The sequence below is a fragment of the Vanellus vanellus genome (genome assembly GCF_965231255.1).
Source record: "Vanellus vanellus genome assembly, chromosome: 2".
Classification (NCBI taxonomy): Eukaryota; Metazoa; Chordata; class Aves; order Charadriiformes; family Charadriidae; genus Vanellus; species Vanellus vanellus.
The window spans coordinates 102,870,044-102,893,845 of record NC_138906.1 but is presented as its reverse complement, the minus strand read 5'-3'; the positions used below and the strand labels follow the sequence as shown (position 1 = coordinate 102,893,845).

Sequence of the window (23,802 nt, the reverse complement as noted above, 5' to 3'; positions counted from 1 at the left end):
ATCTACAACCATTGGTGGAATAAATCTGTGTTCCCAAAAATATTACATTCCATGGATAAAGCACAAGTCTATTATATAACCATGTGATACAGATACAGAAAATGAACTACCGTATTCAAAAACATAAAAGTAAAGATACTAAAACAGTCCATAGCTGTTAGAGCTGATGCTTTCAGAATATAGACCAACATTGTTACACTAAAAATGTTCAAAAATAAGGCCTCTGAAATAAATATTTCCATTCTTTAAAAAAAGATATAATAAAAATGTACATCACATGGTCAATGTAGGTATAAAAATCACTAAGTTAAACCATTCTGGATGATGTATCTGAAGTAAAATGGCCTAGGTTTTGCTTCTGCCGACGTCCTCTATTGTTTTTGGGGCATTTTCTGTTAAAAAAAGAGAGAGAAAGAAAAAGGAGGGCTGATTTTATATATGCCACGTGAAGTTAAGCCTAGCAATAACAGATTGACTTGAATTTCCGTACTTAACAATAGCAAGGAGTCTTTGAGCTGTGCTGACTGGGGGAATGCTCCTGCCGTTTGGTAGTGGACTGTCACCTGGGGATGTCCGTGGCACCCCACATCACTCAGAAGGGAGCTCTGCTTGAACTTGAGACCCAAACCAGCAAGGTTCTACATCCTTCAGCCTTTGATCCAGGAAAACACATACCATGGTGAATAATTGCATTGGCTTTACTTTATACATATTTCATACTTAAAATCCGGTGGATGGTAAGACTGGACCTCCAGGTGCCCCGCTGCTCGCAGCAGCCGCTGAAACAGCCCACCCCAGACTCTCTGTGGGGTGGCTCAGGAGACCCCTTTCTTGGGGACGGACACACAACTAAGAAAGGATTCACAAAAGCCAGCAATTCTGAATGGGAGGGCACTTACTCAGCCCGCCAGACAGCGGGCACTGCACGACGGAGCAAGACAGACAGCTCCCGAGAGACTGTGAGCTGGGGAACGGTCGTAAGGGAGGCTGAAAGAGGAAGGCTGATGAACCACAGCCTTCCACGCCACTGCTTTGGCCAGCAGGGTGTTGAGTAAAAAAAAGGGATGACATCAACTGCATGAGCCAAGTAACTCTTTCACCTGTGCAGGTGGTGTTAGATATGTGTACTTATACCCACTATGTTGAACCTTACAAGGGAGATAGGGAAGGAGGCCTATGTTGTTCGTTCATAGGGGTGTCACTCTACATCACTGAGCTTGGGAAGCCATGCACGAACGCAGCAGCAGGAAGTTCTATGGCCCAATGTAACTGGAGCTGAAAAAGTGAAGGACGAGCTGAGGAGGAAAAGGCAAAGTGTAGCATGGATGCCCAAGTGAAGGACTTAAATGCTTTATGCAACTCGAAGCTACCTAACTCCTCCTTAATCTAGCCCAGAGCCCTCATTCCTCATTGGGTTCAAGTCCTTGATGAGCAAACTGAATCCCTTGTCATAAAAAAGAATCCATGGCTCTCATCTCAGTTTTCATATAGGGCGAGAGTCGGAGACAACCCAGAAACCCGAACTCTATGCTTGTGCATCTTTACATTTCATAAAATGGAGAGTGCCTAATAACGGGATTGCTGCACATTAATTTTCACAAACATGTATAGTGTGAGGGATACTTCCCTCTCTGTGTAACACTATTTACAGTAGTACCGCAGGGGAACAGCATCTTGCCAACATCTCTGGTTTCACTGGCTGGGAGGGGGGAATCATAGCTTCTATAAGATATCAGCAATGCTTGAATAACTCCAGGGAAGGTCTAACCCAGTAGCTGACCTTTTGGATGTGTTTTAAGACTGATCTGTTCTGCTGGGTATTTGGTCTGGGGATTCAGAGTGGTTACTGGTGGTTTGTGAATTTAAACAAATGTGTGTTTTGGGGGAAAAAAACCCCAAAAAACAAAAACACCCAAACAAACAAGGCAATAGGATGTTACATAATCCTTCCGCTTCAGTTATTAGGTATTTCTTATGTGGGCACATTAACATATATGTTAAAGCACATAAAATTTGGGGAGGTCAAATATTTAGACACAGAAAAAGTATATCAATACAATGTGTCATTTTTCACTGTTTTTGTCTTTACCTACCTTGTTATGCACATGACAATTGCAACTATAATGGCAATCTGTACAGCTCCAATTATTGCTGCAATAAGGACATGCGTAAGCTTTTGTCTACTTGGGACAACATAAAGAATACTAAAGTCTGTCTTTTCACAGTGCTGTCCAGTATATCCTGATTCACACCTGAAAAAGAAAAGGAATATTTCATGGAATCTGTAATTTGACAACAGCCCAGTCATTTTGCAGTTGAAATAAGGAGCCCAAGGTGACTCCAGCTGAGAAAGAGATGGTGAGAAGGTGGAGGTGTGGTAACACTTGGGTAGGGGAATGATTTGGATTTCTGTGGCAAGAGAAGAGACAGAGAAGATACGCTTTCCTTTCCTGGATGAGGTTACTAGTGGCCCTGCCTGAAAACACACCAGTGTGGTGAAGGCCCTGATTTGGCAAAAGAAATATGTGGGGTCATTTTTAGATTGGGCCCGTATTTAGGAAGAATAAAGCAACTAGGTGAAACAAGCAGACAAGGCTAAATGAAACACAAAGAAGAACACAAAGTGAATACCCTCACTCAGCTGCACTGTCAATATGGGGCAGGAATGACACAGAGGAAAAAAAACCTTGAAAGATGGGGGAAAGGAAGATCCCTTTTCAAGCTGCAGCCCACAAAAGTGGAATCCTGCAAAACCTATTGGACAAGACCAGCATCAAACCCCCTCCTGACTTGTCACCAAACCAAAATTTGATGAAGGTCGGGTTAGAAAACCCAATGTCCCACAACTGTTCAAGTCAGAGTTCATGGAAGAATCCATAAAAATTGGCCAGGGGTGGGGAATAGATGGCTGGGGAAAGAAGAGAAGCGGCTGCTCTAAATGGTACCTTGCCTGAGCAAAGCAGCAGCTAGCTCAATGAGAAACTCAGCAGAGGCTGCTCCTGATCCCTGACGTGTTCAGGGAATGCGAGATGTGCCAGTGGTGAAGGTGGCAGTGGAAACACGCTCTGGAGGAATTCATGTTGCAAGGCAAGAGAGGTGGAAGCACAACAAGGAAAGGTAACAACCACCTAAGACACTGAGCTGAAGTCTGCAGAATCAAAGTCCACCGCTTACACCCCTGAACAAGTTCCTTGCACAGCTATCCTTTAAAACCAACTGATGCAAATTCATCATTAAGGGCAACGAAATCATACAATTGGCCTCCAGCTCTATAGCAGAAAGCTGGAGAAGAAATACTCATACACAGGCAGAGAAACAATCGTTTTGTAAACTGGATCAGATAAGCCCCAATGCGACACAGAATTGGTCTCATCCATCCCAAAGCTTTGTGCGAGGGTAGGGATTAATTCTGTTCGGAGGGATGAAATAATTACTCCACAGACCTTCCTACAACTGCTAATGCAACTCCTAATCCCCCTTTGCATGCAGGGATCACAGCTGGGGTTTATGTGTTCATAATCTTGTGACTCTACTTTCTCCAGCCATGAGCTGCTCTGTAAGGAGTTTTGGTTCAGGCATGAAACAAGTTCCAGGAAGAGTGGAATTATTAAAGAAAAGCCCCCACGTACCGTAAGTAAGCTCGGTAATGGCTAGGAAGGGAATCGGGAGAATCGTGTCTTAGCATACAAGAAGGAAGAGGACGGGGAACGCGTTGGTAATCATGCACAAAGAAGCAATGAGGAAGAGGATTCCTTGCTAGTGAAGAAGGCTGAATTCTTCTTTGTTACTTTGCTTTTGTTTTCACTAAAGAAGGTAACAGTCAACGTGTGATCAATGTGAGAATTGCTTTAAAGCATATGAGGCAAAACAAAGCAGAGGAGGCACAAGTAATTCAAAGGCGTTTCCTCAGAAACAGTGAAGTGGCAGGAAATCATTTCTGAGGAACGTTGAATGGAGATTCAGGAGTATTGGATTCCTGCAAAGAAGTGCTTGTGTTAAGAACTATATTGGTGGGATGAAGTACGAGGCACTAGTTTAAGCTACCTAATTAGTAGCATTCTGCTGCATTAATATATAGCTAGATAATGTAGCATTAATGTAATAGCAAGATAAATAGAGGTCAGCATGGATTTATCAAAATATGCTGATCTGTCAGTTGATTGAACTAGCTCAAAGAAGTTCAGATTTCTTTGCAAAGGATTGAACTGTGCATCCTTGATGCAGCCTGCCATAAGCACAGGGCAGAACTGCACAGCACAAGGGGGGCAGCAGGAGAAGGACCAGAGCCCAGCTGTGCAAAGGCCACTCAACGAAATATTATGCAATTGAATACTACAAAACTTTCCTCCCACCTTCCTGCTGGCAGTCCCGGAGGACTGCTGTATAATGAGCAAGGAGATTCATTGCCCTCAGTGAAAGCAAAAGTCTGAATTTGCTCTGTGCAGGTATTTTCTGCACTTTTGTATGTCATCTGATACCTCACATATATCACTACCAGGAAATGAGGACCAAATTAAACAATGTATATGCTAGATGTGTATTAGAATGCAAAGCACTTGAAAATAACAATCTGCCCCTAGAATTCATCACCTTATTTTCCTCGCCAGAGGAAGAATTTTCTTCTTTGGTAGAAGTACATGTTTACTATGGAGGATTGCTGTCTGATACAAATAATTTGTTTCCTTAATAGCTCTGCTCCAATAGGAAACACACATAAAATATGAGACCATCGGTATTTAAATAACCAAGAAAAATCTAAAGGAGATCTGATACTTAGGGCTAAGAACTGGACAATCTGAAATTCTTGACTGGAACCATGTGAGGTTTGTTGCGTTAGGTCCAGTGCTGAGATACTGTTCAGGATGTTTAAACAAATAATAGAAAGTAGTAATAGTAAATGTAATTACAAAATAGAATTTAAAGGGACAGTACATTAATTACATTCATTGAAGCGTTGCCTATCAGTAATTATTAAATTAATAATAAATAATTAAACAATTTAATAGTAATTGAATCATAAATGAATAAATGACTATATGATTAGTGCCTTCCAGAAACAAAATTCTGAGAAATAAAAAAAAAATTAAATTCATTCAGCCAGGAATATTTTCCCTGAAATACCTCTACTTTGAATATTTTGAGCACAAATCCATCAGGAATTGTGTTAAACACAGCTCTAAGAAAAAAGAACACTGTAATCAAATAGTGCTGCCTAACATCCATCAAGATGCACCCAGAATCCCAAGAGAAGCAAAGCCATGTTGCGCTCTCTTGGTTCTGGCCAAAGAAAAGACAAAAACACATAAGTCCTATTGGAAAGGTGAAAATAGACAAGAAAGGGCCTCGGATGGGGAAAGGAATTATATAAGCTTTCAGATGCTTATGTTGACAACCATACTGGCTCTGCTGTTTGGGCTTCCTGCTCCCTTATCAGTCTGGAAACCCTTAAATCTTGGCAGTGGGAAAAACCCTAAATTTTCTCGATCGATAAAGATCAGGGGAGAAAATGTGATAGCATCTAATGGATTTATAGCTAAAATTTCCAAAGCAAAGGAAAGCAAAGAGTTATAGCATCTTCAGCCACATTAATCTGAAAGTACAAGCCTGCAAGATAAAGGTTCAGGAGTGAAATCTCCTAATAAGTAGGGCACTCCATGTTATTAAGAAGTGGCCTTTTTCTATAAACAACTTTTTAAATTATTTTTATTTTTTTAAGAAGACAAAGAGGCAGAATTTAGTTGTTGAAATGTAAAGAAAAAATTATCTGGGAGCTAACGAAATAAAATGGAACATTCAGATTTTGTGGGAAACACTGAGTAGCTTAATACTGAGTGTACTGATCTGCTAGATTACACCACAGACAAAAAATGTGGGCTGAAGAATATTTTGCAATTTTATACTCTCTAGATGAAGCCTATTATTTTGAAAAGGGCAACAAACGCTACAAATAAGATATTGATCCTCTAGAGAGAGTTTATTACAAGAGCAATAGAATGTACAGTGTAAGAACAGACTGAGAGGTCAGTGGGGAAGAGCAGTCATACAGAGAAGCCACGCAAGGTAAAGGCATTTCTGGGGGCTTTTTTTTCCTCTAGATAGGATTTGGCAGCTGAAAATAAGGAGACAACACAGAGGCCACAGTCCTCAGAGGGATTCAACTTCTGAACTACCTGAGCTGCCCACAGCATGGGGATACGGCTCCTGTGCCACTGTTTAGGTAACTGCAGAATGATACATGCCATAATTATGTCTAGAGAGCATTTTGATTAAGCTTTACAGCAATTTCAAGCACATTTTGCAGGCATGCAGGACTTACCGGCAGGAAGCCTTCTGAGTGGAGTAAATGAATTCACATTTTCCATGTATACAGTAGCCGTTGAAGCTTTCTGAACAAGGTATATGGTTTCCAATGTAAATGTCTTCTCTTTGATCACTGGCGTCTTGAAAAGAAAGATACATAAACAATTATAAATGGCTGCATGATATTCATTAAAATAATCTCAAGCAGGAATAGCATACCCTTAAAATCTTGTAGTGAATAAAAGAATACAGAATAATAAAGCAGAGGCTTAAGAGTGAAGTTTCAGAGGCACCTACAGAGATTTGCCAGGATGTACTGCTACTGAAAAATGATCCTCAGAGACATCTAAATATGCTTCTTATGTCAGGTTCCTCAAAAAGAGAAACGTATTCACCACAGAAACAAGCCAATGCAGGAAGATCAGCAGAAGCTTTGCCAGTGGCACGGGGGCAAAGAGATAATACATAGATACACAGAGCTCTCTCCCATGTCTAAACACAGAAGAAAACCCCTGAAGGGTTAGAAAGAAGCTAAACCACGTTTTATGACTACCAGGTAGAAAACAACTTGATAAAGCCTTGATCTGGGCTGGGTGTGTTGATAACACACCAGTGTTTGGGCTACTGCTGAAGGGCACTTGCGCAGTGTCGAGGCTTTCTCTGCTTCTCACTCTGGCCCTCAAGCGTGTCGGCTGAGGCTGGGCAAGAGGCTGGCAGGGGGACGCAGCCAGGACAGTTGACCCAAATTCGCCGAACGGATATTCTCTACCACATGACATCATGCTCATGGGGTGTTTCGGTTTTCCTAAGGTGGCTGCTGTTTGGAAACCAGCTGGGCATCAGTCTGCCGCTCAGTCAGATGTTGTGAGTGATGACTTTTACATTGCTTGTTTTTTTCTCTTTTTTTTTTATTCCCTTCACTTCTTAAACTGTCTTTATCTTGACCAACATGTTTTTCTCATGTTTTCCCTTCTGATTCCTGCTGGGGGAAGGCTGGGGTGACCGAGCAGCTGATGGGTGCTTAGTTGCTGTCCGGGTCAGCCCAGCACAAGAACGCAATCCCTTCTGCCCCAATATCTTCCACACTTCTGTCACATTACTAAAACTATCCAAAGCTGCATACATTTTCAACCACTCTTTCCCCAAAATTTTCCTGTAAAAAAGTCCTAAATACAGAATTCGGTATTTCATAATGAACTTCTCTAAAGAGCAGGGATCTAAAGATGTGAATGTAATTGTGGAATTATGTTGATTTCCATGGCAATAGACTATAGCGTCACAAATACAAGATTACAATGAACTGCAGGTGCAAAGCAAAAAGGAACTGTGAAGAAGAAATCTCTTTTATAATTGCAGATATTTGGAATAACACCAGCAAGAAAGAGAATGTATTTATACAAGAGAAAAAAAAAAAAAGGCATGCTGCTGTTTTAGGTTTTCTCTGCACATTTTCTGGAATGTTTGCTAATTTGTTCCAGGAGAAAAAAAATCTGTTAGAGGTTTGAGATATAAGGAGGCTTGATGGTTTAAGCTATGCTTCAAAGATTTAGAAGATTTGATAGGAGGGAAGAACTTTGCCTAATACTGACAATATGTCCAATACTGCCCTGTTGGAACAGACTATGTCATGGTATGTCTAAAAGAAAAGTGGGGATGGCTCATTCCAAAACTACTGCCTCCTCCACGCAGTTGATTACTGTTGTATCTGATCCCAATCAATGGCTAGTAATAAGCTGCACACAATTACGTTAGTCTGTTCAGATATCTGTGCCGTGCGTGGTTTTAATGTATGTATTAGTACAGAATGCGAGGCCCTGTGAAAGATGCATTCCCTGAAAGGTGGCCTGGTAGCTGCGGCCACCCAGGTCAGAAGCAAAACTTGTATTAAGCAAAGAGATGTTGTTAAATGCAGGACGTGATTCCTAGTGTAAAACAGACATTTACCTGCCTATTTACAGAAATCCACTTTTCTTCTGAGAGGCCTGCTAGACTGCTTAAGAGCTTCAAAGTGAAAGATTTAACTGGTATAGGAGCCTTCAAAGAGTGGTCGGATAGAAGAGTTCAGATACTTCGCCAGAAGGAAGAGGCATGCGCAAAACCTGAAACCCTGATGCCCACCTTGGCCCAATAAAAGCAGCAAGCCAGCTGAATCCGGGAAGAGAGACCTTTCTGGTGTAACTTTAGGTACACACTTGCACTGCAGGAGGAGACTGTCATGGCTATGGTTCTACAGACTAGAAGGTATTATACCTTCAGAGAACAGGGTGTAACAAGAATAACTCACAGGAATTTAAAGCAAAAGCAAACAGATAGAAGTGTGGACCGTTCTCTTATCCTGGAAGAAAAAGTCATTCAAAGTAGTTCACTTCAGGTTCTCACTATCTAAAAAGACCTGACTACTGCATTAAAAAATTTCAAAACAATTTTTTTGCACAAGGCATACTCCCTCCCCGCACATAATTTGCCGAACTTGAGACTGCACAAGCTATACACATTAATAATAATAATAATATACAATATTTTTTCCACTAACTAGATTTCAAGGGCAATTTATATGCAGTGAATAAAAGGCTGTAACTGATTCCGAATAGGAACAAAAAGTGGTGTTTCATTACATCACATAATAAGATGTATATGCCATTTGGTGCCTTTTATGCCTTCATAATGTAAGTGAAAATTGACATTAAATCATTCCAACTGGTACATTATATAGAGTGAGAATTAGAGAATTTGTGAAAAAAAAAAAAAAAAAAAAAAAAAAGACACAGAGCTTTTTGGCACTGCATGGCTTTTCAAGAAGAACACAAGAAATGTGAAAAGCCATGGTGGGATGGCTTTACTCTGGGAGGCCACAGGAGTGCAAAACTAGTATAACGACAGAAAAAAACGGAAGACCAAAACTAACAGAGAAGATACCAACCCCTCGCAACAAAACCCACACTGAGACCAGCGCTGAGAAGAAACAACCGTGAGTTATGGTCAGTGGTGATTCCCTCCTGTGTAGAACAGGAGCACCATTTGCAGACTGGACCCCCTTTTCAGACAAGTTTGCTGCCTCCCTGGGGCCCAAATTAGGGACATCAACACAAGACTGAAGAGCTTCTAACTTCTAACTAATTCGTTCCTGCTCTTTCACTTGGATACTAATGATGTAGCAACAAAGAGCCTGAGGTCGATCAAAAGAGATTTTAGAGCTCTGGGAAGAATGCTAAAAATTTCAGGAGCACAGATAGTGTTTTCCTCAATCCTCCCGGTAATGAGGGGACACTTTGGAAGAAACAGGCAAACCCAGGATATCAATATCTGGTTCCAGGACTGGTGCCTCTGCCAAAACTTTGGGTTTTTAAACCATGGAAGAGCCTTTGAGACACAAGGTATGCTGGGTCCTGATGGGATCCACCTGTCCCAAAGGGGAAAATGCATCTTTGGGCATAAGCTGGCAGGACAGATCGAGGGGGAAGGGATACCAGCAGGATTGTAGCAGGCAAGCCTAAAGGTTGGCATGGTATTGCCTGAGGGTGGCAATGCTAGTGGCAACATTTGCACTGCTTCTGGGAGCATGGAGGGCTCAGGATCATATCTGAAATGCTTGTACACCAACGCACGCGGTCTGAGAAGCAAACAGGATGAACTGGAAGCATTGGTTAGTTTCCAGAACTATGATATCATTGGTATTATTAAGACTTGGTGGAATGAGTCCCATGATTGGAGTGCTGGGATGGAGGGCTGTTCCGGAGGGATAGACATGGCAGAAGAGGTGGAGCTATCGCGCTATGTATTAAGGGAGAGGTTTGATTGTACAGCCCTTACGGTTGCTGAGAGCCTCTGGGTGAGAGTTAGGGGGATGGAAAACAAAGGAGATATTGCTGTGGGTGTCTACTACCAATCACCCAGCTAGGATTTAAGCACTGATGAGTTATTCTACAGGCAATTAGGAGAAATTTTTGGATCGGTAGCCCTTGTCCTTACAGGAGATTTCAACTTCCTAGACATCAACTGGGAATATCATACTGCTGTGACAAGCAGGTCTTGGAAATTCTTGAAGTTTGTGAGAGAACTTCTTGTCACAAGTACTCAGCAAGCCAGCTAGGAAAGATGGCCTCCCAGACTTACTATTTGTGAACAGAGAAGGATTCATGGGGGATATGATGGTAGGTGGCTGTCTTGGCCACAGTGATCATGAGGTGGTTGAGTTTAAAATTTTCAGTGTAATGAGAAAAAAAGGACAGCAGAGTTGCTACCCTGGCCTTCAGCAGAACAAATGTTAAGCTTTTGAGGGAGCTATGTAGCATAGCACTCTGGGAATCTGCTTTTGAGGACTTAGGAGTCCACAAGTGCTGCTCAGTTTTTAAGAAGCACCTTTTAGAAGCACAGGAGCAGGAAATCCTGTTGTATTGTGAGCAAGCAAGTAAGGGCAGAAGACCAGATTGTTGAACAGGGAACTCCTCATGGAGCTCAAGAGGAAAATGAAATTCTATGATCTCTGGAAGCAAGGTAAGGCTTTGCAGAAAGATTACAGAGCTGTGCTTTGTATATGCAGGGAGAAGACATGAAAGGCCAAAGCTCAATTAGAGTTGAACCTGGCCAGTGTTGTGTCAGATAACAAGAAGGCTTTTTAAAGTACATTAATAGCAAGAGGAGGTCTAAGGAAAACATTGGACTGACATTTGTCGAAGACGGTCATCTGACTAATAGAGATGAAGAAAAAGCAGAGGCATTCAATGCTTTTTTTGCCTTAATCTTTAATAATACTGATACACTTTGACCTGCTCAGTTCCCTGAGTTGGAGGACCATGAGTGTGGGAACGGTGACTTTCCATTTGTGGACACTGAAGTTGTAAGGGACCAGTTTCATCAGCTGAATGTTCACAAGTTCATGGGGCCTGATGGGATTCATCCTAGAGTACTGAAGGAGCTAGCAGATGTTATGGCAGGACCCCTCTCAATTAGTCTCAGACTCTCTAAAAGTCTGGGGAGTCTAAAGAGGTCCCTCCTGACTGTTATTCCAATTTACATGAAGTGCATGAGGGAAAACTCAGGAAACTACAGACCTGTTAGTCTAACCTTAGTTCCTGAAAAAAATATGAAGCTTATACCGGGTACTATTGAAAGGCATTTGAAGAATAATGCAATCATCGGGCACAGCCAACATGAATTCACAAAAGAACAGTCCTATTTAAATAATTTGATGTCCTTCTATGATAAGATCACCTGCCTAGCAGATGAAGGGAAGGTGGTGGATGTAGTTTTTCTGGATTTTAGTAAGGCTTTTGATACTGTCCCTCACAGCATCCTTCTGGACAAGTTATCCAACTGTGGGATGAGCAGGTTCATGGTGTGCTGGGTGAAGAACTGGCTGAACAGCAGAGCTCAAAGTGTTGTAGTGACAGGGGTTACATCTGGCTGGTGACCAGTCACCAGTGCTGTTCCTCAGGGTTCAATTCTGGGGCCATTTCTGTTCAATATATTTATCAATGATCTGGAGCTGAATGCACCAGTAGCAAGTTTGCTGGTGATACCAAACTGGGAGGTGCTGTTGACTCTTTTGAGGGACAGGAAGCCTTGCAGAGGGATCTAGGTATATTGGAGTGTTGGGCAATGATTAATGGGATGAAATTTATCAAGTCCAAATGCCGGATTCTGCACCAAGGACAAAGTAACACAGGGCACAAGCATAAACTGGGAGAGGAGAGGCTGGAGAGCAGCCCCTCAGAAAGGGATCTGGGGGGGCTACTTGACTGAAGGCTCAATATGAGTCACAGTGTGCCCTGGCAGCCAAGAGGGCAAATTGGATCCTGGGGAGCATCAAACAGCATAACCAGCCGGTCAAAAGAGGTCATTATACCGCTGTTGCCAGTGTTGATGTGGCCTCACCTTGAGCACTGTGTGCAGTTCTGGGCCCCACAATTTAAGAAAGATGGAAAGGTCATTGAATGCATCCAGAGGAGGGCAGCAAAGCTGGAGAAAGGACTGGAAGGAATGTCCCATGAAGAGTGGCTAAAGACTTTGGGTTTGTCTAGTCTAGAGAAAAGGAGGCTGAGGGGCAATCTCATTGCTCCCTACAGCTTCCTGAGGAGGGGAAGTGGAGAGGGAGGTGCTGATCTCTTCTCCCTGGGGTCCAGTGACAGGACACATGGGAATGATTCAAAGCTGCACCAGGTGAGGTTTAGACTAGACATTAGGAAACATTCCTTTACTGAGAGGGTGGTCAAACACTGGAACAGGCTTCCTAGAGAGGTAGTTGATGCCCCAAGCCTGTCAGTGTTTAAGAGGCATTGGGACAATGCCCTTAATAACATGGTTTAGCTTTTGGTCAGCCCTGAATTGATCGGGCAGTTGGACTAGATGATGGTTGTAGGTTCCTTCCAACTGAAATATTCTATTCTATTCTATTCTATTCTATTCTATTCTATTCTATTCTATTCTATTCTATTCTATTCTATTCTATTCTATTCTACTCTACTCTATTCTATTCTGAACAGTGCTATTATTTGGGAGAGAAAAGGTTAACACCTATGCAGATCTGCTCTTTGCATATTTGTTCTGAGAACGCACCTAACACACATGGGCTACTACCATGTAAAAAAACAGAGCCGAAAGTGAAACTCTACCTTGTTGCATTTATACTAAGGTTATAAAAGGTAAGGCAAGGTTCATATAGGTAAACCACTTTCAACCAATGTGATTAAGCATATTAGTTTACTGAAAACATTTTAAAACAACCTAACAAATGCAGAATCTGCCATTTTTTTTCAGAAGTTAACAGGTCCTGGGGTGCGGGGCTTGTGTCATTTCATCAGGAACGTCACAGCTTGGTGTCTTCTTGCATCATTTTCACAGCACTTGGGCACAGTCCAGTCCTGTGACCACTGCAAAGGGTGGTGAGCAGCCGGGCATCTTGGAGGAATACAGCATGCAAAACTCACAAATCATGCACATCTCTTTCTTGCCAGCCTTGCAATGTCACCGCTGTAAGAAAGAAGCTGTTCACAGGTCTGTCTCGGTTACAGAAATCAAAGCTGTAAGGCAGACGAGAAGGGACCTGTGTGCTCTATTCTCTCATCTTGTGCAACCATAACCAAACCGCACAAAGTCAGCACAGTACCTTTCACATCTGGCCGATACTGCATGCCATCGTCTTTCTTTCCAACTGCGTTTGTGTCATCTGTTTCTAGATGATAAATACATGCATGGATAGCTATTAGGAAAGGCTTATTTCCGGAACACTACATATATGTCATTGAGAAGCCAGAATAATATCTGAAGAAGCATTTTAATTGCATTAAAACTAGACACATTCCCACGTTGTTTCTCCCATACAACCAGGTTGGCAGCACATCTGGTCAGTAACAGAGTCAGTAACCCCAGCATCCAGAACCAACACATGGCACACCTCAAGCTGTAGGTTTTGAACTAAAACTCTTCTGTGGCGTGGGCCTAGGTTATTTTGATGATGGTCTCTTTTGGTTTTGGAACTGTCCAAGTTACAGATCTAGACGGAATTGGCAAAGAGATGGTGGAAAGCTGTTATTCCCATGAGAAGGTCCTAACTGCAACACCCCAAAACTGAAGACTCACACACACAATTAACAACAAGGCAGTAGACAGAGGGTTTCAGTGGGACATTGCAACACTGGAAAAAGAAATGACTAAATATTTGTGCAATTGGGGCCCAACTTGACTCACCTTGGAAGTACATTGTACAGCCCACAGCAGCAAGAGGGAACGTTTCCTACAAACTGTTTTTTGGTTTTTTTTTTGCTTTCCTACTTCTTACCACCCCCTCATGTAAGACCTGTTGGGCTATTGCTTAGATTTTCCTAAGAGCTTTTGCTGTCCTTCCAGGTAACAGCAGCCGAATAAAGGCAATGTAAACACGGTAGGAATATATGTAGTGTAAACATATCTCTCTGTGTGGGGAACTCTAAAATACAGGCGGGGAGTTCACTGATAACTGGATCAGTGACTTCTGATCAAAAATGGAAAAGGGAAAGCTCTACCACTCATGTCAGAATTTACATTTACCAGAAAACCAAAATTAAGCCTACCTGAGCAGTGTCCAAGATGCCTGATGTCGATCTGCTCTTGCCTCAGACATGATGCTTCTCTAACAAAGCACGGATTGTTATAGGAACTTCCATCAGAAGCACATACAGGATTAAAACTGTATCCACTGCAGTCTATATTACATACACACCTGTTAATTGAAACGTACAACAAAACAAAATTGACATCCAGCAAACAAAAATTAAGTCATGTTGAGCCCTGGGTAAACACTAGCTCATACACCAATACCAGGAGAGAAATGCGTGTTGCATGAGGATGCTGAAGAATTTGTTGACTTCTCAGGCTTCCAAGCAGAATATAGAAAATTATGAACAGGTACTTCAGTGTGCTTCTTAATAACATATTGATGTTTCTTGTAGTTTTACTATGATATCAGTCTCATTGATTACCACCTGAAAATTGATAACACATTGCTAGGAAAATTTACTACATTAATAAAACAGTTTGTGGTGTCTGTTCTCAAGTGTGTACAAAACCAGATGAATATTCTACTTTTTTGGGGGGTTTGGGGATCCCTGAGAGGGAAACTGAAAGGACTCCCATTTCTATTAAGTGATAAAAGGAGTTTTTCTATTTCAGAGGCTGTACAGAATCAATATTGTGCAATTGGGGCCAACTTGACTCACCTTGGAAGTACATTGTACAGCCCACAGCAGCAAGAGGGAAACGTTTCCTACAAACTGTTGGTTTTTTTTTTTTTGCTTTCCTACTTCTTTACCACCCCCTCATGTAATACCTGTTGGGCTATTGCTTAGATTTTCCTAAGAGTTAACTGTGTCATTTCAGCAAGACATTCATTCACACCTTTGAAAGTTAAGAGTGGACTGATTAAACAGGATTATGCAATCAAAATTATTTCATATTGCACACAATTAACACTTTGGTTGTTTTAGACACCGCATTTTCCATATAATTTGCAACTAAGGATTGTAAAACAAAAGTGGGAAAAATGAAGACCTAGCATGTACCTGCTTCCTAACCACCCAATTGTAGGACAGCCCAAGACTTAGATAGGGATATGACTTAATTGGTTTTGGTTAGAGAGGTTTGTTGCCCCCCCAAAAAGTCCTGAAATTTTACACGTGGGAATGGCACAGCTTTCCGGCTTTCTGCTTTTTAACTGAAACTCTGTTTTTGAATGAAAGTTTCTCTGTGTGTTTCACATTGCTCTGCAAGCTCCACTCTGCCTCTGGACTGGGAAAATTAAGGAGTATGGCTGCAGAATGGGGGATGCAGCGAGCACCTGGTCTGGCTCTCCATCGAGGTCCTCCTGATGACATAAGAGCAGGAATAGCCGCTCTGCATCTTCTGAGGAGGTGGCAATGGACGCACGGTCCTGTCCTCACCAGAAAGCTCTACACAGTGGGCAGGCACATGGTCTGACTGCTAGGAGCTGCTGCTACCTTCATCTTGACTCACTCTTGTAAGACATGGGGTGGGGAAAAAAACCCAAGTTACCAACTTGCCATGTTTTTTATGGTGTTTCCAGCTGCTCCAGGTACAACTGATATGATTAAATAGATGATTTAAATAAATGATTAAATAGATGTATGTGTGCCTCAAGTCAGTGACAAATCTTGCAGCAGAACCTAATTTCATGCTGCAGAAACACTGAAGATGACCAGCATACCTTTCTTTTTCCCTCTTTTTCCATGAGTACCTTTTGTTACCTAAATTTAAAGATGGTAATTTTGCAAGTACTATTTCATGCCTGTGAACTTCAGATTGTTGCTAGACAAAAGAACATTTCTAGTGCAAACAGGTTTTTAAGTGCACCTACTGACAGTGAAAAACTGCCTCAGTAATGAGTCTCCACACATCTTGGGGACCTACCTCAAAGTACTCATGAAGCCACTAAACGTCAACATGATGAACATATGATAATTGTTCTTACTGGAAATGGTAATGGTTGTAAACCTTAGACCCAGGAAAGGAAGTACTATTTTGTTTACTTGCTCCCACATGATTTTAAGCCAAATGAGGGGTTTATTAGGATTTACTATATGCAAATAAAAGGTTCACAGCTCAGCAGCTGTACACATTTATTGACACAAATGAGTGGAGAGCTAGTCCTCATTTGTATGACAACGACTGTGCTTAGAGACACCTTCGCTCAGCCCTAGCTCTCAGGGATCACCACTGCTTGCATGCGACCATCCTTGCCACATTTGAAAACATTCGCAGATATATCTCCAGACCAATTCCATCTGTATTTCTGTGTCCAAATAGCTCTAATTCGGTCTGTAGTCACCATCCAAGGTCTGCAGCATCATAATTATTGTTGTTTTCTGTCGTTCCTGGTGACAAATAAGGTGACTTTTGAAAATAATTTTTTGTTCCTTATGGTGACATTACAGGCTAGAGTTGAAAATGCTTGGAAACTGCTTATGTTTTCATGCTGCATTGTGTTTAGATTTAACATCTCCTGTTAAATGCTTATTTTCTTAGCATTGCCAAATGCTTATTTTGGGGGGAGATGTGGATTCCTGACCATGTTTTTCTGATAAACACTCTCAGTCTTAGCTCTAACCATCTCTTCAACGTACAAAAATTTCTTTTTATCATTTAAAATTCACATCTAAAAGTGGGTAAATAAAAAAAAAAAAAAAAAACCAAACCCAACCCCCAAGCTACAAGAGCTTGTGACACATCCATAATGGCTGGGGCAGCACGAAGCAGCTGAAGCCCACTGACCAGCTGCAATAGGATGGCAGCTGCTTTGTGTCCTTGGAGCAGGACAGAGCTGGTCACTGCCAGGTGTGGGAGCAAGTCAAACACCCACCCGCTGCCAGTCTGGATACTGGGAGCTGTTGGAGGCTTGCAAGCACACCAAATCCCCAGTGAGGCCGTGCTGGCAGAACAGACCCCCACCAGCTGGCAGACGGACGTGCTTTCCACCCACAGGCATGTGGGCTGCCGGCAGACCAAATCTCCAGCGAGGTCCTCACCGGCCAGACAGACCCGACCAGCCAGTGGGACACGTGCCTGCTCTCTGATCTCCAGGATCTGCCCTTGCTTCCAGGATTGGTGCCATCCTCCTTCCAGGCCCCCTTCTTCTGCCCAAGGGCACTGCCTTTCAGGACACCTCTCCTCTCCAGGCCCTCAGTTTCCCAGGCTCAGCAGTCTATCTGCAGAAGTGCACTGTGTGACTGGCTTCCCAGCTGCTGACTGTTTCACGGCTCTTCATTAACTGGAGGATCCAGGACGTGACACTTGTTCGGCCCAGGCATTACCCAAAATGTACAACCAGTCCATGCTGGTTGCAGCTCGGGAGTTCAAAGGTTCAATTTTGGAGGTTCAACCCCCCACATCCACCCGATTATCTGCCTGATGCCATTAACTACTTCTCCTACAACCATGATGCCAAATGGCATATCTGGCCTTCACCTGGCCATTCAGTTACTGGTGTAGGTGCTTTGACAGAGCTGTCTGGTGCGTAAAAGCAGCTGGTTTAAATACACTGTGAGATAATGAACAGTTGAACCGGACTGATGTACTTAAAAAAATTGAGACTATAAAAAAATTGAGACTATTATGCTTCATAATTCCAACTTAAAAGCCTGAGGCTGTTCAGAGGGCTGAAAGGGAACAAGCTAAGGTGACAACATGGCTGGGGCATGGTGCTCTGAAGGGAGCAGGGGCCCCATGGATGCAGCAGGGTGGCAGTGAGGGAGCCAGGAGCACACATTAGTAACCTGTACCCCTCAGACAGTCCACGTGGGGTGCATTGAAGTTGTCCTTACTCGTCGTCAGTTTTCATTAGATCCAAAATACAGCCAGGCCGCTGGAAGTGCCAAATTGTGAGCCGGGAGAGGTGAGGTGTGGAGTGCTGCTCTCAGTAGAAAACATGAAACGAAAGTTGTTTTTAACCGCTCAGTGTTTGTGAAGGAAGGTAAAACCGTGGGAGAGCGAGTTGCCGCTCCGAGGCTGCACATCAAACACATCGAAACTGGCAGCTGAGTCCCTGAAAGAGGACAGGACCACCACCACCACAGACTGAAACAAAAAAGCAGCTCAGGCAAGTACTGGAAGATTCCCCAGAAGAACCCGCTATGAAACACGGAAAATATATTACACCCTGAAGTCGGAGAGCTACAAAGGGCAGACAATAGCTCACTACTGAGGAGACGACAGAAAATCCAGCCTCCTGAGGACAGCCAACTTCCCCCACCAGCCAGTCTGAGTCCTAGGGACAGGCAGAAGTCAAAGTCACAGCCCACGGGACTGCACCCATCCCACGGACCATACAGCAGCACACGAAATGTGGGAGAAGATGCAGCAGACAGGGTTAATGAGCTAAAAGTGGGGCCCCAAAGGGCAGAAATCTTATCAGGGGCTGTGTTTTACAGGCAGGAGAACCTGTGTGAGGCATCATGGACTGTGGGCTTTGTTTTTCTTCACAGATGACTGGATGTAATTTGTTCCCTGACAAGTCCCGCTTGCATTGGGGAGAGAGCACAAAGAGAGCAGAGGACAAGACAGAGAGCTGCTCAGGAAGGGAGGGCGGGAAAAACCTGAGATCATGAATGGGTGGGGGGTATGCGGGAGGAGCACGAGAGGGGCACCCAGGAGAGAGAGATCTTAGTTGTAAAATTCCTAATATCCCACCTTTAAGCACTTATTCTCACTTCCGCCTTAGCTCCCACCGGCACTGCATCCACATACAGTGGTCTGAGAGGCAACGCCATGTGCAGCTCCCCGAGCTCGGCCATGCAGCTGCTGACACTTTCCAGCATGACTTGGTCTGAATGAGGGGTGACCGGCAGCCTTGGTGCAAGGCTGGACCTCTCTGGCCACCAGCTGGCACTAGCCTGAAAACTTAGCTTCAGGGGCAAAGGGATGCAAAGGTTGTGATGGTATGTCTAAATTCTCTTACCCAGCATAAAAATATTAGGCTATACAGTTAAGAGATATAATGTAATAATATGCAACAGAAGATGATTTTATAAAACAGGAAGCATTGGAGAGCCTACGTCAGCAAGATTTAGGATTTTAATCCATATAAAAAAGGTATTTTGAACAGAATTTTCCACCTTGCTTCTACTTGCTTTAAAGATGTATTAAAACACTATCCTGCTTTTGTTGAAACAACACCATGGCTTTGATTTTAGCTTTAAATATTTTTAACACTGATTGTTAGATAACATTTTTGTTCTGTTCCTTATAGAAAAGAACAGAAGCAAGATGCATTTTCATCCCTAATTACCAGTAGAAACAAAAATGAGGTGTGCTGTGAGCATGTGCTTTCTGGTGTGAGCAGGTAGGTGCACACTGAAATTACAATGTACCAAATGACTGGTTTGTAATAAAATAAAGTGAAAAAAGAAACAAAGAATAGACTAGTACCTATTACACAACAGTATTTGTAATAATAAGAAACTACTCAGATACAGAAACTTAATTTCTTATGTGAGAAATTAACTATCTAGAACCTCTTAAACACTGATATTTTGATCCCTCAGTATATTTTCATAAATGCGAAAGGCTGGTCTGAGTTTCGATGGCTGATGCAGTCCAAGGAGACGATAGCCTGTGAAGATATCAGTCATAAATAACTGTATAACAACATCTTGTATTTAACTTTCGAATGTGGAAAAGCTGAGGTTTAAACCTTGGTCTGAGTTGCTTCCATGCTGCAAGCAGACCAGGAGGGTAAACGTGGGACAGCCACCGCAGAGGTGGACAGCCAGCCTGCAGAGCACAGCCAGTGACACTGCAGGCGTCACAGGCTGACAGACAGCACGGAAGCTTGAGCCCCTTCTCTCAGGCAAATGCTGCTCTGACAGGTATGTTTATTCCTCAGGAGTGACCCCACAAAGGAATCAGGAAGGATCTTGTGAAAGAAAACCCAGAATCACGCAAATTTTCACAAAGAGAAAAGTAATTCTTTTGAAAGCTTGCAAAACAAAAATGTGTACTTTTAGACATCACAGTGTCTTTCTCCTAGCTCTCAATTATTCACTCCTGTTGTTTGGAGTAACTTCCAGGAACAATTGCCTGAAGTTCAGCAGTGGTGCAAGTGTGATTTGTTGTGTAAAGCTGATCTTGATCTGCTAAAAGTGAGGATAAGCCCAGCAAAGTCTGCATCAAGGAACCCCTCCCAAACCCTACAATAAAAGGCGTCTCTGTTCTGCCAGCTGCTTTTTCAAAGTGCCAGTCTTCTCTCAGGCTTGCCAAAGCCATGCCACGTTGGGTAAATCAATCATCACATACCAAAACAAGTCAAGACTACGGAAAAATCTTAGACTTATACCGATACTGGGTGTTTTGCCACTGTCACTTGGAGCTGAGTGTGGACTCCGCAGCTTCAACCCCACCGCCACTCTGCTGTTGGCTTTTGTATGTGTTTGACAATGTGATCCTGCTTGGTGCCCCAGGAAAAGAAGGAAAAACTACCAGCTGGTGCCTTCAACCTGATGTGTGGCTGCTCAGCGCAACATTCAGAAGACTTAATCTCTTAAGGAAAAGTCGCTTAACAGAATCGTGTACTAAGGACGTCTTGAAAACGCTTGATGCTTCATTCCAGAAAGAAGTGAATGAGCGCTCCGAGTTTTTGCTGTAACAGTTTGTTGTAAAAGCCACACTGTGATAAAAGGAGTCAGAGTACTACAAGAGGTTTTTTTCACAATAACCTTCCTCTTGGTTTTAACCAAAAGGATTGAAACAGGTAGTTAATTCTCCAGGTTGATGTCTTGCTGGAGAGGGTTGCTGCTCAGTGTCCTCAACAGATCTTTTCTCTGTCTTAACACTGGAAAGTCAACAGGATGTATTCAGGTGTTTTCCTGATGTATTAGGGCATGCAGCAAAAACCCCTTAATTTTGACAGAGAGTTGACATCCTAAGAAAAAAGGCACACCTTGCTGTGACAATGTGCTTTTAGGAGTTACACATGCTTTTAGGAGTTACATGCATACTGTTCATTAATACAACTAGTTAAACAGAAGAGCATTGAATTTCAGGAAAGTACCAAGTGCTATAACTAAACCAAACAAAAATTTTAGGTGGTGTTAATAAATAAGAAATGAGAAAGTAAAACTCATTTATTAGGGACTACCGAGTGTAAAAAAGAACATGTGTTTATAAAAATGATGTGACACGTTTGAAACAAGCTCAGGCTGTACAAGCCCTTGCTGCTATCAGTAAATTAATTAGATCCCCAGAGATCGGAACACGTTTCAAGGCTCCTTTTTGTTTTCAGGCTTCAAGTTGTACGTGGTTTGTTGGAAGTTCTGCGTGCTTAAGAGCCACGGCAGATTCAAAGAAAGGAGGGGGGGAAAAAAAAGGAAAGGAACAGCATTACGGATTTGCGGAGCAGAGATTTGCTTGGCTATGGAGAGAGGCTGGCATTTCCAACCAACAGACCTGGCTGCTGCATTTGTGCCCATCTGGGATCCACTCATGCCTGTGTTTTTCTGGCCTGGCCTCACGGTGAGTGCTGCTTGCTGCCCCTTCCCAGCAGCCGACGGCAAGGGTGAGCTTTCTCAGCTATGCACCCCGTTCATTGCCACATCTGTTTACGAATGTAGAATGGAAACACTGAAATAAAACAAAGCGTGCGAAGTGCACACAGACGGATAAGTGTATGCTTGATGGAATAAATTTAGGTGAATTGAAATAGCAGGGGTGTTGCAATTGCAGTTAAGAAGATAACCATGTCAAATGAAGGATTACCTCTCATCTGATGTTTCTTCCCTTGTGTGCAATTCTTCCCAGATGAAACCTGAACTAAGAAAATCTGGATTTCAAAGTGATTTCTCTACCCATTCGACCAGAGCTGAATCTTCATTAGTTTTTTTGGCGTCTTTTTAAAAATCCCTTTGTAGTACTGAGGAGATAAGGGCAAGAGAAGTAGATTTCAATTCTGCAAGCTTCACTGTGTCCTGCTTGAATTCCCTCTCAGCTTTTACTTCTGCCCAGCAATGTAGAACACCCTTTAAATACCATAAGCTTCAGCTACTTTCCAGCCACCTCCTCACTCTCTTTTTGCATTTCATGGCATGGCTTTCTCTGACCGCTGTAGAAATTTAGTCCCCAACTGCCGTGAGCTTCTAGCAGCATACGTGGTGACATGATGCTTGTTCTCACAGAAGAAACCTAACCCTCCCGCCACCCTCGATTAACAGAAGCCTTCAAAGACTTGGCATAAACTGCTGCAAAGATCGTTAAAAATATATGTTAAAAAATCAGACCTGGATTATTATCCATCTAGGACCCATTCAATTTCTTAATAGTCAGTATAATCAAGAGACTTTTATGCTATTCCTCTCATATCAGGATTTCCTGTAGCCCAATTTTACGTAATTCAGTAATTCCACAACACAATCATAAATCCCTTGTTTAGGTTGATTTCCTCTAGTGTTTTTGTTTGCGTGTTTTGTTTTACACACAGATACTTCAGAATTTTTTTCTACTGGACCAGACAGCTGTGAATTGCATTTAGACAGGTTTAAGATACCCTTTCTTATGTATACCAACGTATGCTAAAAAGGTAAAAAAAAAAAAAAGTTGGCTACAGTGGTAAATGAGTGAAAAATTGGTCAAAAGGGTAAAGTATAAACCAGCATGCCATACTTCAAACAGACCAAATCTTTCCCTGGAAGACAAATTAGACAGACAAGGCAGAGACTGAGACTTTAAAATATCCACATTGGTATTTCTAAGTGTTAATACTTACACTTCTGAATTTCTGGTTTGGCCACTGTGAAAACGGACACTATGTAAATTATAGGCCAGTTGAATCTGTATGTTGCTGAGACACATTTTCTTTCCAAAGTAAATCTCGTGAAATGTTAATCTCAAAAGGTCTACTTGGGGATCGGCTGTCAATCTTTCTTGAAAATCTACATTATGAGTCAAAACAGATCTTTGACAGCACAGTACACTTATTAAAAAAAGACTGCATGTGCTCAGAATCTCATTTCCATATTTTATCTATTAAAAAACAAAATACAGGTAAAAATGAGAACATGACACATTTGAACTTTTACAGTGAGGCTATTTTTAATTAATGATTTCCTTATCAAAGACCAAAAAAAAAAAAAAGAGGAAGAAAAATGATATTTCAAACTGAAATTAATGACATTTATTCCGGTCTTTTAGGGACCAAAGGAAAGGAAGGTTGTTACTGAGCATAAGATGGAGGGCAAGATGACCACTCAAGTGAGGCCTCGACAAGATGTAGGAACCTCCTGAAGTCTGAAGATGAACGGAAAGCCACAGGACAGACTGGGGGTGGACTGGCAGGGGAGCAGCTCTGCAGAAAAGGACCTGGGTGTCCAGGGGAGCAGCAGGCTGGGGGGCTGCATCACAGAAAAGTTGCCAGCAGAGCAAGGGAAATGACTCTTGTCCTCTACTCAGCATTTGTAAGGTCCCATCTGGAGCACTCTGTCCAGTTTCATGACACCCCCCCCAATAACAGCAAATACTTTGAGAAAC

The 23,802-nt window shown here is 42.5% G+C and overlaps 1 protein-coding gene across 1 annotated transcript in view; it reads right to left on the bottom strand.

Annotated features, from left to right (window-relative positions):
• Positions 1 to 307: 307 nt before the first annotated feature.
• The window catches only part of TMEFF1 (transmembrane protein with EGF like and two follistatin like domains 1), a gene marked incomplete at both ends in the record, with an annotated part of 124,967 nt that continues 101,472 nt past the window's right edge, over positions 308 to 23,802 (bottom strand). The window contains 5 exons of the mRNA XM_082479962.1: positions 308 to 392; positions 2,094 to 2,252; positions 6,317 to 6,440; positions 13,406 to 13,471; positions 14,349 to 14,497. Of these exons, the coding sequence (XP_082336088.1) occupies positions 308 to 392; positions 2,094 to 2,252; positions 6,317 to 6,440; positions 13,406 to 13,471; positions 14,349 to 14,497 (583 nt within the window). The remainder of the gene's footprint in view (positions 393 to 2,093; positions 2,253 to 6,316; positions 6,441 to 13,405; positions 13,472 to 14,348; positions 14,498 to 23,802) is intronic.